At 35.3% G+C, this 17,360-nt stretch overlaps 1 protein-coding gene across 1 annotated transcript in view; it reads left to right on the top strand.

Annotated features, from left to right (window-relative positions):
* CRB1 (crumbs cell polarity complex component 1) overlaps positions 1–17,360 on the top strand; it is a 195,147-nt gene that overhangs the window by 71,772 nt on the left and 106,015 nt on the right. The window contains exons 3-5 of the mRNA XM_087857530.1: positions 5,358–5,553; positions 8,490–8,629; positions 14,260–14,442. Of these exons, the coding sequence (XP_087713656.1) occupies positions 5,358–5,553; positions 8,490–8,629; positions 14,260–14,442 (519 nt within the window). The remainder of the gene's footprint in view (positions 1–5,357; positions 5,554–8,489; positions 8,630–14,259; positions 14,443–17,360) is intronic.

The raw sequence follows: 17,360 nt of genomic DNA, 5'->3' as shown, positions 1-17,360 counted from the left end.
AGGATGTACATCCTTGAAGAACGTAAAGCCCTGGGCTGTGGTGTAGCCTTGTGGCTAATAGCACAGGCTCTAAATTCAGACGGCCTGTAATCTAATCCTGGCTCTACCACTTTTTAGCCTTTTGGTTTGTATGAGGTTTCTTAACTTCTCTGTGCTTCAGTCTCGTCATGAAGAAAATGAGCGTAATGATAGGACCTCATGAATAATTTTTCAAATATCAAACAAAATCAAATAATATACATAAAACGCTTAGCACGGTACCCTATGTGAAATAAGCTCTCAATGAATCTCAGCTCTTACTATTAATAATAAGAAAGGATCCTTGTCCTTAAAGCAGTTGTTGGAGATTAGCAAGCAACAAATAATAAAATATAATGTTGTAAATGCTAAAAAAACGCAGGAGGGTAGAACCAGTAAGGAAATCAGGGAAGACTTCACTGAGGATGGGGCATTTAACATAAATCTTAAAGGATGATTTCACCAGATGGACAAGTAAGAAAGAACCTTCAAGAGAGGGGGAGAAGTAGTGTGTCCAAACTCTTGGAGGTAGGGGTATATGGTGGGTTTGAGAAAAAGAAATTGATCTGATACGACACGTATACTGGCATAGAGAGTGATGATAGAATTGTGTTGGGAAATGAAACCAGAAGTATTACCAAGGTTTTTAGATCTCAAAATGAGAAGTTTTCACTTTATCCAAGTCCAGTTAGGAGTTTTGCAGAACTTTATGAACTATGCTTTCTGCATTTCTGGAGCTTCCTATTTTCAGTGACTACAGCCAGACACTGATGCAGCGTCAGGTTGGACCCTCTCATCATTCCAAACTGCTTTCCCGCCGAAGTTCTCACCACAACCTGAGCTTCCGGTGTCCTTGCTTCTGTTAAATTCTTACCTCATCTTTAGCAGAATACCAACCACCTGGCTTCTCCATACTCATACCATCCAAAACTCCTTCTGTCTCTTGTTATCTCCTTACGAGCCTGGACTTTGTGGAAAGCTATTCTACTGATGTGCCTGTATTATCTCTGAACCTTCTTGTTCTTGACCTGCAATTATTTCCTTGCAGCTTTCCAGTTCTGGAAAGCCCCTCATTGTCTACTCTTTTCTCCTAATTTAAAGTTGATTGCTCTACCTCAAATAATTACTGCCTAATTTGGGCTATATATTTGCCATTGCTCACTAGCTACTTATATGTCCATTGTAGGCCTTTTTAAAAAAGGTCATATTAGTATAGTGGCTGCTCCAAATTTGTCCAGTCTCTAGCTCCTGTACTCTTGGTATGCCATCTGTATTTGTTTTAATGGAATTTGAAGCTATTCCAAATTTCCTTCCAGGAATATGTTTGCTTCCAAAGACTTTTCAAAAAAATTTTTTATTTTGTCTACCCTGAGGAATTGAAGAAGGAATAGGAAAAAAACAAATATAGGTAACACCTACCATTCATTGAGCGTTTACTATAATTCAAGCTTGGTATTAGCATATGGCAGAGCAGAGCTTAGTCCAGAGTGGTCTGTCTACAAAATCCATCTTCTTTCTACTCTTCCATGATAAATGGCAAAGGAAAAGGGGAAGAAGGAAAGTAATAATAGTAGGTACAGTTTTTATAATTTCCTAACGCAGCATGCTACAAAAAGTATTTGTTGCACTCATTGGAGAAAGCATTTGCCTGCCTTTCATGCTTCAATAAGCATTCTCTATAAAACTGTAATTTCCATCTACCCAGGTCCTACATAGTTTTCTCTGTTCTACCATTCTGTACTATGGTGGCTTGGGAATTATGTGTGTCCTGATGTCTTTCCAAAGTTCTGTAAGAGAAGTGAAGACAACTTCTCTCCTGGGATCTCAGCACTTATCTGCGGTGGTGTCAAGTTCCCAACTCACCCAGGGTGAGGCTGAAGAGTCTGGGACTTTTGCTCCGCCTTCATTTTTGCTACATCTTAAACTCTCTGCTTGTCTCTCACCTGAGGTGGGCCAAAAACTGAACAGTTCTGCTCGTTTAAATATTCTGTTCAAATCTTTCCTGTCTCGGGTCTGTGTATCAGTCAGGTTTTGGTCAGGAAAAAAAAGAACTCGTTCTATGTATATCAGTTATAAAAAGTTTATCCACAGAAAGGCTCCATAATTTGTGGGTCCTGCGGCAAAATAAAAAATGTGGGGCCCCTTGTTAAAAATTTTTAAGAATTTCAAGATGGTGACAGGAAAACAAACCAAGCAGGAGTCGGTTAGAATTGAACTGTGACCTCTCCCAACACACAAATTCCTCTGTTGAAGTTCTAAACTCTATGTCGAAGTACCTCAGACTGTGACAAATATTAGTTAAATATTTGGCTGTGAGAAAATTTCTGAACTTCTTTTGACAGTTAATGCAAATTGAGTAATTCAGAGTGAAACTACCCCTGTCAGGAATTAATGATCTGACAGCTTAGGTCACCTGTATTTATGTAGGGATTGCCTTTGTGGATATTAGCACAGTATCCGTTATAGTAAGTTACCAAAGCTAATGATGTCAGGGGATTTTTTTTTTTTTTCCTGTCCTATACTTATTTCGGTGCAGAGTTCTCCTTGTCCTGCTTTTTTTTTTCATACCCTTTCTATTTTCTTATGTTTCATACTATTAACTATTAATGAATTCCAACAGACTGGTTTGGTTCCTGGGTGGATTTTTATGAAGGAATTTTCTAATTATGAGTTTTCTATTTCTTAGACAATCAACCACAGAAATGCTGCTCACTGTGACTCTATTTAATTTCTATTACTGCATATAGTTATAATAACATGGTGCTGTACTTACTAACACTAGCCATAAAATGAATGTTTCCAGATAGAATGGACCACACAGTTCAGGTATGTTTTTGAAGGCTGATTAATTGTATATTTAATGGATGTAAGCATGTGATTGACAGTAAGCATCCAAATGAAAAATGAAAATCATAGTTAGTTATCCAGATGTTTTATCTATGAAGCCAGCATCTGGAAATACAAAGACATCTGGATGACTGACTGTACTTAAACCACATTTCATCTGACTACTTTGGCATCGTGCAGACATTGACCCAATCATTTTTGACTGTATCAGCAGCAGTGATAAGCTGCAATAAAATCATATTACTAAGTAATATCAAGGTAATATAAATAAATCACCCCAAAGTAACTAGCTGAATTGAAATTGTATCTAAACTATTGAAAGACATTCTTATATGTACATCAAGATCACTTTTAAAGCTAAAGTAGTTGAGCTACAACATGTAAGTGGAGTTTCAGAATTTAAAATATGGTTTATAATGTATTTCTTAAGCACTAGGAAGTAATCTGGGTGCATATCAGATGAATATATGAATTTTATTTGTGTTATAAAAAAATAAGATTTAGAAAAGCTTTAACAAGTTCTAAACCACTGATTTGGTTTGATATGTTAATACTTTCCAGCAAATATAGATGACTAAAATACCAAAGGATATAGTCTAATATCACATAGGGAAAGGCACTATGGACAACTGAAGTGATAAAAGAATGGGAATTTGTAGTGATAGGAATTGCACAAAGACAGTCATTGATGAGAATGCGACACAGGCAAGAATGCCTGTGAAATCACCAAGCCTTGACCCTGCATATGGTGGTGTTGAGTAAGTGCCAGTTGCCCTCTGCTCAGAGAGCACTACAGGAACCCACAAAGACCAAACGTTCCTGGGTGGGCATCATTCACTCTGCTTAAAGTTGTGATCGATCATTGTCATTTTAGGGGAGGTAATTTTGTGCCTTATAATTACTGAAGACTAGCCCATATGTTAAAAAATAATTATAAGAAAAATATTTTAAAGAACTTATAATTTTTGTCTTATACACATTCTTGGAAAATAGAGATACCTATGATCATATTATTTTGTGTGGCAGAAATAGAGATACTAAAATATTGCTGAAAAGCCATTTCAGGGAGAGAATGAGAACGCAGGTCTTCTACTGGCCAGTTCAGTGTTCTTTCCCTTGACCTTACAAATGCCAAGTAAAACAGATACGATTGATCTCATTCCCAGACTGGGTAAGAAACAGCCAGACCTCAAATGGCAAGCCATTTACCTTGCAACAAATACAGTTCCACAGCTTTCTATTTTTATCAACATCAAATTTGATTTTTAAGTATTTTTCTTCTCAAAAAACAATCAAATTTAATATGCTGGCATCCCTTTCAACTTAGGTATTTATAGGATCTTGGCACAGTTGTAAATGGTCAGCAATGTTAGAATATTCTACTGCTTTTTCTGTCAAGAAAGGCGGCACGTAATCAAACGGCTAACAACTTCTGAGTCACTTGAAAATCCTTCAATGTCATTTTAATACATCATTTATTATCCTGGGTGATAGGCCTAGAAATAAAGATATGCAAATACAGATATTGCCCCTTTTGTATCTTTTAAAACATATGCAAATTTGATTATTGTATATCAAATATTATTTTGGTAGATTTGGTAGGGTAGTTTGTCTCCATGTGACTACTTTTGTAAATCTTAAACTTCTTTTGCTTACTAAATAATCTTCCCTCACTATTTGGATGGGAATAAATACAGATTTTTTTTATGTAACATTACCTTACAATGAAGTAGCTCCTAATAATGCTACTAATTAAGTTTAAATCACAAACTGATTTCCTAATTAAAAGTAGTATTTTACAACACTATAGAAAATTTAAATTTTTAAAAAAGTCTACGCGGAAGTAGCACTTGAGGAAATAATTGCACATTGTATTTGTCCAATACATGTAGAAGGAACAAGTATTTTTTTTTTCTCATTTAGTATGTTCCACCTACTGTTACCATCATAAGCACATTGTAATTTTAATAATAATCCTGGGAGGTAATTACAAATATTGGTCCCATTTTTCAGGTGTAGAAACTGAGATATGGAAAGGTTAAGGAATTGCCCAAGGTCACACAGCTAATAAGTGGCTGTGCCAAGATCCCAACCCAGCTCATTTGGCTTTGGAGTCTGGGCTCCTACCCACTTCTCTATATGATGCCAAACTAAGTGTTTAAAAATAATTTAAAAACATTGACCAGTCCCTTTTAAGCTTCCAACAAAAGTACAGTTAACAATAACTTTGTTCTAAAAATGACTCGTTTCAACAGACGAAAAAGCCACAAGCTGTTGTATGCAACAGTTCTTTGTAAGTAACAGCTGCTCTGCATTGTGCAACTTCCCACAAGCATGCCAGGACGTTAATATCAATTACAATTAAGGAGGAAAATTATTTTGGGTAACATAACATTTGACAAGAGCTTTGGTAAATAAAGCGCTGGCAAAGAGCTGAAATATGAATTCTGTACTCAAACTTTTCCTTTTTTCTGTGCTGACTCTCTTGAAAGGTGTGAACTGTGAAATGGAAGTTGATGAATGTTGGTCCCAGCCCTGCCGAAACGGTGCAACTTGTCGGGATGCTCTGGGGGCTTATTTCTGTGACTGTCCCCTTGGATTCGTAGGTGAACACTGCGAACTCAACAGTGATGAATGTGCCAGTCAGCCATGCCTCCATGGAGGACTGTGCGTAGATGGGCAGAGGAGGTATGTTTTCTCCTATGTTTGGGTGATTGGCTTAGAGAGAACTCACGGACCAACAGCTATTGTACCACTCTGGGGAATTTGGAGAGCTTATGTCCTTAGCTTAAAATGTTCATAGTGCTTTGCACTTTAAGTGACAACAAGTAGTAACATTCAGATTTTACTTAAAAATGCATCCTTCGAAGGTCATTTGTCCCAAGAGTGAGGATTTTCCAAGTCCCTCTTGTAATCGTTTAAGCTTTTATGTTACAGAAAAGTGCCAGCTTTTCAATTCCATGAAATAAACCTGTTGTAGATAGGGAAGGTACAAAAACAAAGCTAGAGATCATTCTATATGTAAATATTAGGTGGTATTTACATAATAACAAGCATATAAATCAAGTGGTGAAAAATAAATCCTTTAGGAATTTTATATAAACAGTGTTGGAAAAGGCAGTGATATTAAATTGATTATATCTTGAATTTTCAGGTGTTCAGGTAATTGGGTGAATCCTTTTGAGAGGGTAGAATGGTGAGAAGTAGCCATGCGATTCTGTTCCAAAGTAGATTCTATCATTGGATTTTCAGTAAAGTAATAAACAATAAACAAACAAATAAGTAAACAACTCCTTAATACGATACATATAATAAATTTAGGTAACGGTAGTTGAATTCATATAAAACATTTTAGAGAACTTTCTGATACCTGTTTTTTTAAAATAGGCTCCACACTTAGCGTGGAGCCCAACATGGTGCTTGAACTCATGACCCTGAGATCATGACCTGAGCTGAGATCTAGGAGTCGCAGGCTTAACCGACTGAGCCACCCAGGTGCCCCTGATACCTATTTTAACCACAAATACTGAGTTATCAAATGCATAACAATTTGATCAGCATTAGTACTTAATGTCTTATTGGGTCCTTCAACAGTTCAGTGGAAGGCAAGATAAGCATTAACATTCTGCCATTACATTAAGGTGTCTAAAGTTCAGGGAAGTTAGGTGACTCCCACAGTTCACACAGTTAATTCTTTGCAAAGGAAGGACTAGAATCCAATTCTCTTTTATTTAGTAAGTAAGATAGAATTTATCACAAATCTGAGTTTCAAAGAGAATCAGATTCAAAAGGGGAACAGTAAAAGGCATGTGTACTTCAACTATATCCAGCAAAATGATATGATTTTAAATAGAACAATATGGGGTGCCTGGGTGGTGTAGTTGGTTAAGAGACCAACTCTTGGTTTTGGCTCAGGTCATGATCTCAGAGTCATGGGATTGAGCCCCGAGTTGGCTCTGCACTCAGTGTGGGGTCTGCTTAAGATTCTCTCTCTCCTTCTGCCCCACCCCTTCCCCTCTCTCAAATTAATAAATAAATATTTTAAATAAATACATAAATAGAACAATATAATTGTATATTTCTTTTGTAAACTATGAAGCCTAACTTCTAATCGTGTTCCACATCTTGCCTCTGACTTTCAGTTTAACCCAAATCATTCACCAGGGGCAATAATCTACATTCTTGAAGGCAGGTTACTGACAAACATGCAGACACACCAGAATGCAAGTTTCCATACATGCACTCCAGAGGAAGAGCAGGAGGTCCTCCCATCCATGCTTTGCTGTCTCCACAAAGCATCAGACAGAAAATACACAAAGCTTTTGCTTCCTATGGAAATGCAAGCAGAACAAGGCAAACTCTGCCATCTTTCATTTCTTTAACTCGTATGCCATGAATAATTTTTCTGTTTTACCCTTATCTCTCTTGCTACCTAAATTTTGAGAAGTTAATCACAAGGCCAACAAATACAACTTGATTTTAATTGCCCACAACAAAAAATTAACACATTTGCGATGAGGTTAATGGGAAAGTCAGAAACTACACACACACACACACACACACTAGGTTCAGACCAAAGGAATATGCAAATAGAGTCTCTAATTCTGGGAACTGAGATCCACTAGCCAGCCTCGAGTAGATAGCTCTTGTCTCTAATGTCTTACATATAGTAGATTTTTAGTAAATATTTTTAATTAGTAAGAGGATTTCTCACTAGCAATACAAATAAAAATTATAGTAACCTATTATTTGCTAATATTTCAGGTTCCTTAATGAAATTTTAATATCTGTTTGGTGGGAAATATACACACAAGCCATTGAGAAGACGACTCCAAGTCTTAATAAATTCATAGGTGTTCTTTCCGCCAGAACTTCATTTTATCTAAGTTGAGTGTGGAAGCCCATCTTTTTACAATATTAAATCCCTGAGGCGATCCCATCTAAATTAAAAGACTCCTCTTGATAAGGTCAACAAGTTTCTCTATCAGATTTGTGTTTTGAATCTGTCAGATAATCTCACTCAACCAATGAATGGTTAAAAATAGCAAGACTCAAATATTTCTGTAATCTAAAAATAAGAGAACATAAGTCACAATTCATGTAATGAGGGCTTTTCCTGTTTTTTAAATAATTTATTGTTTCATTTTTCATAAGGGACCTTATTAATGGGCTGTATATATAAAAGAGTGACACAGTGTTATAAATCATTCTCTACTGCCTTCACAATATTAACAACTTTATTTAGTACTACTTAGTAGTAATTCATTATTTTCTGATGCTTCAGATACTGTGTCTATTCTTTATATGCACATTTAATTATCATAATAACCCTTGACATAGGTATTATTATCTTCAATTTATGGATGAGAAAACTGAAGTAAATAATCATGGTTTCCCAATAATTTTGCATGAAGCCATACAATAAATTTAAAAAGATAATAAGATATTAGTATGGAAATACATAATGTTTTCAGGTTTATAGAGACAATTCCCCAGAGTTTTTGAGATAAGTATTAAAACCATGCCCTGGGTCTCAGATTAATGGACATGGGAAGAGACAGACTAAGGATATTTGATCTCAATATAACCAAGAGTTGATGTGAAAATTTCATTTTACTCTCCAGCTATAGCTGTAACTGCACGGGTAGTGGATTCACAGGGACACATTGTGAGACCTTGATGCCTCTATGTTGGTCAAAACCCTGTCATAATAACGCTACATGTGAGGACAGTGCTGACAATTACACTTGTCACTGCTGGCCTGGTAAGTGACAAAGATCTTCCACCATTTTTTTTTTTTTTTTGCTTAGAATAGAAACAAATCACTTATAGCAAACATAAACTAAAAATTCATATTGTTAAAAGTTTAAAAGTTTAAAAACAACTCTTTCTTGTACTTATCATTGTTTAATTTAATTGTATTCTTCATTGCTTACACATACCTACTGCTACACTATGCATTGTCTAAAGTAGGTTACTAAGCTGCCCAATCATCAGAACTTTCTAAAAGAAACAGGGAGGAGAAAATGAATAGAAGAATCAATTTCAGCATGGTCTTCATGGAGAAAAATTCACTTGAAGATGTTTCCTTTTCTTCCAAGATGTTTTCTGTAATACCTAGAATATATTGAAACTCATGAAACAATATTAAAATCCTAGGAGATTGTATTATAATTCATGGAGTCAGTCAACATAATTACGATGGTCCCCATAGAGGATATAGAACGATAACCCAGAAATGGGTGTATTCTCCTAGGCACTTATAATATGAATGAGATTACAAGTTTAACATACATAAACCATAACTAAAAATTACACATAAAGTGTAATTAGATTGGAGTGTAGAGGTGATACCAGAATCAGTGGAAAACATTATATAACATTTAAGTCAACAAGTCGTCTGTAAATATTGGTGTTAATTTTGGCAAAAAATATGCTCGACATATTTTTAACCTAATTCTCACTAGGATTTCATTGATAGAAATAAAAGAACATCTTCTCTTCTTTCTTGATCCACTGGTAAAAAATAATAAACCTATGATTATTTAAAATCTAGTTGTTATAAGCTTACTGATCATCTAGCCCTTTGTCCCTCTCATTTTACTGTCTAAAAAAAAAAAAAAATAGTCCTGTGGTGGGCAAGGAAACATGGAGACTGCGGTCAATCCAATTGTTGGTAGCTTCCCATCGAAAGGCATCCCATTGTTTGGTTACATAACACCCCCTGCTTTGGTTACATATATTTTGTAGGTAAAAAGCAAATGTGAAAGGGTGAAAGGAAGCTCTGAATTCTATGGCTCAGAAATCTTTGTAAGTCATGTGTCTACCCACTTCCAGATAATGAATAGGGCATGTTTGTTATCCCTTGGTCATTGGCTTGACTTAAATACTGAAATTATTCCAAAATGTGTTTTTTCACATTCTTGTCATCAATCAGCACTCAACATTCAATCAGTACTCTGTACAGAATCTCTATCTGGAAACAGGGGTGAAGTGGACAGTTTGGGAGTAGAACAAATCCATCACTTATTAACTGAGTGAAGCAGGGTGGTTACCTCTTACTTCTTAAGTTCCTTGTCTGCAAATGAGAGATGAAAAAAATGTCTTGTATTATTATGAAGAGTAAGATTATAGAAATAGGGCCGGGAATATATTAGGTACTCAAAAAAAGCAACCGTTATTACATTCCAGGTTCTGCAACAGGAGGTAAGAATTACATATGAGAATGGTTTCTGTTCTCTAGAGGATTTGTAATAAAGTCAGGCAGTTAAGAAGACCTACCTAAAAAAAGACAAATCAATATGTATTCCATTCATTCATGGATTCAATCATGTAACCCACATGGATTTCAGTGCCAGTTATATATATCAGGGGTCTGGGAATCAAAAAGACATGGTCCCTTCTTCTAAGGAATTTAAATTCTAGTAGAGGGACAGTGTGGAAAACACATGCATAGTATAATTTTTAGTACAGTAAAAAGCTAAAATAGATTCTATAATAGGGAGTAAGGTGAGAAGAAGTACAGAGATGGCCTGATCCAGTAAGCACCATTTTAGAAAATTTGAAAGATCACTAAGCATATCCCAGAAATGTACTCACTAGCTGTGTGACTTTGGGCAAGTGGCTTTACTGCTATGAGCCTCAGTTGCCTTATCTATAAAGCAAAGATGATAATAATATCCACCTCATAGAATTGCTTTAGAAAGAGATCCAGTAATATATATAAAGTTCCTAGGTCCGGCTAGACCTTACCATAGTAAGCACTCAATAAATGTTAGCTAGGTACCAAAATTAGGAGACTGACCATTCTAGACCCTTATAGCTAACACATAGCAGCTCATAATTTATTTAAGAAGAGAGGAAGGAAAAGGAGGACAGAAGAAAAAAAGGGCTGTAGGCACACATGGAAAAGAGTATATCCAGTTGTAGAACTTTGAGTGATTGTTCCAAAATGCTGGAATACATAGGGCTGGTGGCAGAGAGTTGAGGTTGGAGAACAAGACAAGACTTAAGCCAGATCATAGTGCTGTTTGCCTGCCCTGAACACTATGGGGCAGGGAGGTAGCATAATCTGACCTCTTGATTTATGTAGAACTCTCTGGCCCTTTAGTGGAAGATTATTGAAAGAAATAAAAGGTAGAGAATCTAGTAAACAAAAAAAAAAAAGTTCTGCAACAGTTTAAACAAGAGATAAAGCTATTTACCAGAACTATGACTACAGTGTTTAGGGTGGGGATGAGGGACCAGACAGCCTAAATGAGACTCATTTAGGAGGCAGATATGATGTGATAATTAAGAAAGGGGCACAGACTAAGAACAGTTCTGCTTGAGTTTCTTGGGTTATGAGATGATGGTGATTTTGCCTAGATAGGCAAGTTTTGGAATGTCTTTGTATCCTATTCTTACTGTTATATACAAAGAGAAGATTTAATGTTACAAACTACCCTGTATCTAAGAAAAAGAGACCATTCCTTTGGATTACAAGACCACCATGACTGAAGGTGGTGGCAAGAATCCACCGCTATAATTGCCTGGGGTCCTCATTTCAAAAGTAATTAATTACAAGAAGTGTCAGTCATCTTAAATGCTTATCTAAAAGTTTCTTGTTACCCAGGTAAGATTGGATTTGTTTAAAAAAAGAAAAACGTAAGAACCCTGGGGACTTAATTCAATATCATATTGTTTCTTTATGCAAAGTTTTATAAAAAAACTTGTTAAAACTATTGAGCATAGCCTTGACTGAAGGAGTCTATTTATATGCATGGTTAAAGGAAGCAGCAAACAAAATTCCCACAGAACCCTAGTGGTGGGGACAGGACTGGGAAGACCATAAATCAGAACCTTCCTAATGTTCACTATAGGAATAGGATAATGCATGAGTCGGAAAGCAAAAAAGGATTTATGAAGGTTTTAAATTACTTCCTTACCTGGCCTGTGTATGAGTCTTGACTCTTAAACTGAGAAGAAAATTGAAAATAGTTGGAGCTTTCTTCAATAAGTTCAGTGTAACACAATGAATACCGCTTTATAAAAACTTGTGAAAAAGTAGATATTTGGGTTTAAGAGACCTAGGATTCTTGCGGCAGGGAGAGAGGGGTCACCACAAAGGATTGTGGGATTTGATCTGACATGGGCTTTTAGTTTCCTTTTTCATATGTAAGTTTCTTCAGATAGTTGAGAAAGACCTCAAGTGTCATATGTGACAAATGTTTTATACTGTTGGGCAACAGAATTTACGTTGTGGTTATGACTTGACATGTGACCCCATTCAGGTTTTTATTTAAATTACAAAATGAGTAATTGTATCATGTTCTCATTATTTGCTCATTAATAGTCAATTCTCCAATTTACTTGCTAAACTAGAATTGTCATCTAAATTGTTGATTATTACTCTTTGAATCTCATTCAGTCATTGATTGAAAGTCTGCTATTTATGCATTGCTTGGTATTGGAGTGATGAATAAAACAGTCCCTGCTTTTGTGGAGCTTATGGTCTATTGAGGGAAGCAACTATACATAAAAATAATAACAAAAATAATAAAAAATTATTTTAAGAGTGATGAAAGAAAGAACTGGGTGATATGAGAGAGAACAAAGGGATCTTTATTTAGATCTGTTCATGAGAAAAAGCCATTCTAAGATAGTCATACAAGCTTAAGTCTCAAAACTAAGACTTGGCCAAGCACAGTCTTGGAGGAGCACATTCTAGGAGAGGGACCTGTGTCATAAAGGCCCCGGGGGAGAAAACATTCTAGGGAAGAAATGTAGAGATGGGAATGGGGCCAGATAATAAAGGGCAATTTAGGTTAAGGATATTGAATTTTATTTTGTATGAAAGCAGAAGCAATTGAATGATTTTAAAGTAAAGAAATACCATGATCAGATTTATAAGTTTTATAATTTGGGATTGTAAATTTCATTTTAAAAACCTATTTCTGAGCAGCGTTAAGTGACATTGCCAAGATCTTTAGTTGACTGTGAAGTCACTTGTATTATAAGCCCAATTATGTTCTTTAATAACTTCATATTTCAACTTATGTATATATCATGCTATATAAATCATCTTATAAATCAATCAGAAAGATAGTCTAATGGGAAAAACAGGAAAAGGATATGAAATGATTTTTAAAAATCCAAAAACATGTTAAATTCAATAATAATGGGGGAAAATGTAAACCCAAACAACAATGAAGTACTATTTTTTTTTAACCTAACCAACTGGTAAAACATTTTATTTGGTGATAGCAATTGTTGGCCAGGGTTCGGAGCTATATGCACATTCATCCAGAGCGAGTAAGTATATAGATGGTACAACCACTCCAGAGGTGTTTATCAGTATCTACTAAAATAAAAAATGTACATAATCTATAACCCAGAAATTCCACTCTAGGCATAGACCCCAGTGGTGTACCCAGACATTTATATAAGCATGCATATATAATGCTATTCACTGCAACATTGTTTGTAATAGTAAAATGTATGTCAGTGCATTAAGAGAAAGGTTAAACTATGGTACTTCCATGTTACAGAATACTTGGCAATAGTTAAAAATTATGAGTTAGATCTATATTACTAACATGGATAGATTGTGCGAGGGAGTGAAAAAAGCAAGTTATAGAAAGATTCATATAGTGTGGCAATTCCAGTTATGTTAATATACATATGACAAGACTGTATATATGTGAATATATATATGAATATATATGTGAATATATATATATATGACTATACATAGTTTTTTTTAAAAAAACAGGTGCACATGTATGTAAAGCCAAAGAAATAGTTCTGGCATAGACTGTCTTTTATATTTAATATTCAAATTTTTTAATAAAGTACTAAATCATTCATGTTTTATTGTTTTTATTCTTGTCCTTAATAAAATGACCCAGCTAAATCCATTCAAACACAAAATAATTTTTTATTCTGTCTTATTCAGTGTGAAGAAGTAATCATTTACCTTTGCTTTGAGTTCTAAGAAAATAATTTAGGGCTGGCTATGTAGTTTCTGCTGACTTTTTGGCTATTTTCTCTTTTTTTTTCCTTTTGGTTATTTTCTTTAAAAATATTTTTTTCTCACTAAAAATTCAATTGGAGTATCTGAGGAAATGGAGTCTTTAAAATAATCAGGAAATCAAAGTTATCCTGAAGTCCCATTTTATTTCAAGCCTTATTAATCAAATATTTTAAAAAATGTTGGTCAGTATTATACAAGGGATTCCTTTGCTACTGCTGTTTTCAAGAAAACCTTCTCTTACCAGATTCTCCTTGCTAGCTCCTTGAGGGCAGCACATCGTCTTGTTAGTTGGTGCCAGCACAGTGGTCAGCCTCCTTTCAGGCATAAACTCTGGTTGAGGAGTTTTGACCCAGCTGCTTCTCTGAACTTTCATCCTGCAGGATACACGGGTGCCCAGTGTGAGACCCACATCAACATATGCAGCAGGAACTCCTGCAAGTCTGGTGGGACATGTGTAGAGCTGTCCCCAGAGAAACAATATGGACGCCTTGCTCAGCTGCCTTCTTCATTCAGCCACCCTGAAGCCTCAGGTTATGTTTGTATCTGTCTGCCTGGACTCACAGGTGAGGGCAAAGAGGAGAGGGGACTTGACTTTCTAGCACTTTATGGCAGATCATACATTCAATCAAATGGTGTTTTAGCAGTAAGTATAAACTCTGTTGCAATGGTGCAAAGGGTCCCCCTTGTGGGCATGAAAAATACCGTGTTTCATATACCGTAATTCTTCCAATCATGAAGAAAATGTTAAAAATAAGGATGAAAGAGGTGTTTGAAGGGGAAATATTTTTATACGTCATGCTAGGAATTGGAACCCAACTCCAATTATTTACTTTATAAACAGAAAATGTTGAAGTTTTTATTTTATAGTGATATTAAACTTGTGTGTTATTCAAATTTGCTCTGAAAAAGTTAATGCCTATAAATATATTTACACTGAGAACAAGTATCTAGTCTCAAGTAATTATCCTCAACTGCTTTATAGCTAAAGTTGTTCTGTATGTCAAATTTAAGGGACTCTTTTTCTACAGCATTCTTACTCTGAAACCTAGAGGAAATTTGCATGTATATTTTCCAATGAGCAGTTGTGTTTGTGTCTGCTTCCATGTTCTGAAAATTTTCAGAAGTTTGGAGATAAAAAGAAAAGAAGTTTTGAGACAGTCCCCATATTTGGTAATGAGTAGCAACTGGCCTACAACTGCACAGATACCACTGAGAAAACTAATTACAGTCTAACTTTCTATCTGAGTTCTTTCTCAATAGATTGATTGATACCTGAGGAAAATATTTCGGTTGTTATTGAAGATTTCTGAGAAAAGTAAATGAGGAATAAGAAAAAAAGGGGGAGTGGGTATCTCCATTTATTATTCCTTTTCTTTCGGTGTTTTCGGTTGTGAAATTTAATTGTCTTTGATTCATGGCAGTGTTTGCTATAGAAGATATTTTCCTATTCACTCTCCCCTCTATCAGAACACATAGGAGAAAAATCTCCCCAGTGTCGGCATCAGAATAAGTATTTTTCCTGAACAACTTCTAGCTTGCATGCGTTTTCTCTTAATAAAAGGCATGCAAATAAATCTCGATAAATGTTAAAAAGCATGAAATAAATTCATGGAATATATCATATTTCCCAATTATGTAGGTGGCTAGAAATGTTATTGGTCAATGTGGGTTCTACAAACATTAGCTTTTTTCTGGAACGTATTTATGTATTTACCTTATCTGGGATTATTTAAATTTCCTGTTTCTGTTTCTTATGGTTGCCCTTTTTTTCCTTATTTTTTTCTGAATTATTTAATCTTGGTATAGTGTATGTATTTTTGTCATCTACTCTAAATTCTTCTTGAAACAAAATAGGGGAGTTATAAATGTTTTTAAATGTTAGATTTAGGGTTATAAAGAGGAAATGATATCAAACCGAGAAGCCATTGCAAATATTGCCTCATTGGACAAAAGGACATGGTTGACCAATGAATCTGCAGGTTCAAACTGGAGAGGCAGTCGAATGTTCAGGAAGAGTGTGTTGGCCTCAATATCTGAGGAGCTGCCAAGAATGACTATATGAGTTAAGAAGTCCTGGCTGCCCCACATCTCTATGGCTTAATGAAATCACTTATTTTTCAATGATGTAAATTCCAAAAATGGGTTCTCATGATCAGTGATTCAGGGTCACAAGTTCTTCTCTCTCTCTTTTTCTTTTTCCATCTTCAAAAGTGGTTTCCAAGTTTGTCGTGCTCTTCTCCAGCAAGCCACTGGAGGAGGAAAGAAAATGGAGCATCTAGGAGGTTTTTATGGGCCAATACCAAAAGTAGTGGCTATCTCTTCTATTCACATTCCATTGGTCAAATTTAGTTATATGACCACATTTAACTGCAGCAAAGACTGAGCAATCTAGTTTTGTTGTGTACCTAAAATATAGAGAAAAGAGTTTTTATGAACAATTATCCCCTTTGTCTTCTCATTCTCTTGACATTGTCTTTCATAAAGCAAAAGTTTCAAATTTCAATGAGATTCAGTTTGTCAATATTTCTTTCATGGATCATGACTTTGGTATTGTATCTAAAATGTAATCAACTTACCCGAGGTTATCTAGGTTTGCTCCCATGTTAGCTTCTAGACAAAGTTTTGCATTTTACAGTGAGGTCTCCAGTCCATTTTGAGTTAATTTTCATGAAGGATGTAAGGTTTGTATGAAGATTCACTTTTCTGCATGTAGATATCCAGTTGTTCCACTGCCATATATTGGGAAGACTGTCTTTTGTTCGACCATGTACTGAAAAGACTATTGCTTTGCTCCTTTGTCCATGATCAGTTGATTTTATTTACATACGTCTGTTTCCAGGCCATCTATTCTATTCTAATTATATATTTGTGTATGTTTTGCCAATACCACTCATGATTACTGTCTGAAGTCTTAAGCTGGGTTGTGTCAGTTCTCCAACTTTGTTCTCTTTTGGTATCATGTTGCTATTCTGGGTCCTTTCTTTGCCTGTCCATATAAACTTTAGAATCAGTTTGTTGATATCTATGAAATTATTTTCTGTGATGTTGGTTGGGATTACATTGAATCTATAGATCAAATTGAAGAGAACTAATATCTTGACAATATTGAATCTTCCTATCCACGAACATGAGATATTTCTCCACTTATTTGGTTCTTTGATATCTTTCATCAAAGATTTGTAGTTTTCCTCATATAGAGCTGGTACGTATGTTGTTAGATTTATACCTAGGTAATTCATTTTTGGAGTGCTAACATAAATGTGTTGTTAATTTCTAATTCCACTTGTTCATTGCTGTTGTATAGAAAAGCAATTGACTTCTGTATATCAACTTTATCCCTTGCAACATTGCTATAATCTTTTATTAGCTCCAGGAAACTTTTTATGAGTTCTTTTAGATTTTCTATGTGGACAGTCATGCTAAAAAATTAATGTTTGCATGGTATATCTTTTTCCGTCCTTACACTTTCAACCTACTTGTC

This window comes from Ursus americanus, chromosome 2 (genome assembly GCF_024610735.1).
Source record: "Ursus americanus isolate L20-20 chromosome 2, mUrsAme1.1.p, whole genome shotgun sequence".
Classification (NCBI taxonomy): Eukaryota; Metazoa; Chordata; class Mammalia; order Carnivora; family Ursidae; genus Ursus; species Ursus americanus.
Note: the sequence above shows the minus strand (reverse complement) of the source record. Positions and strands in the feature narration are given on the sequence as shown.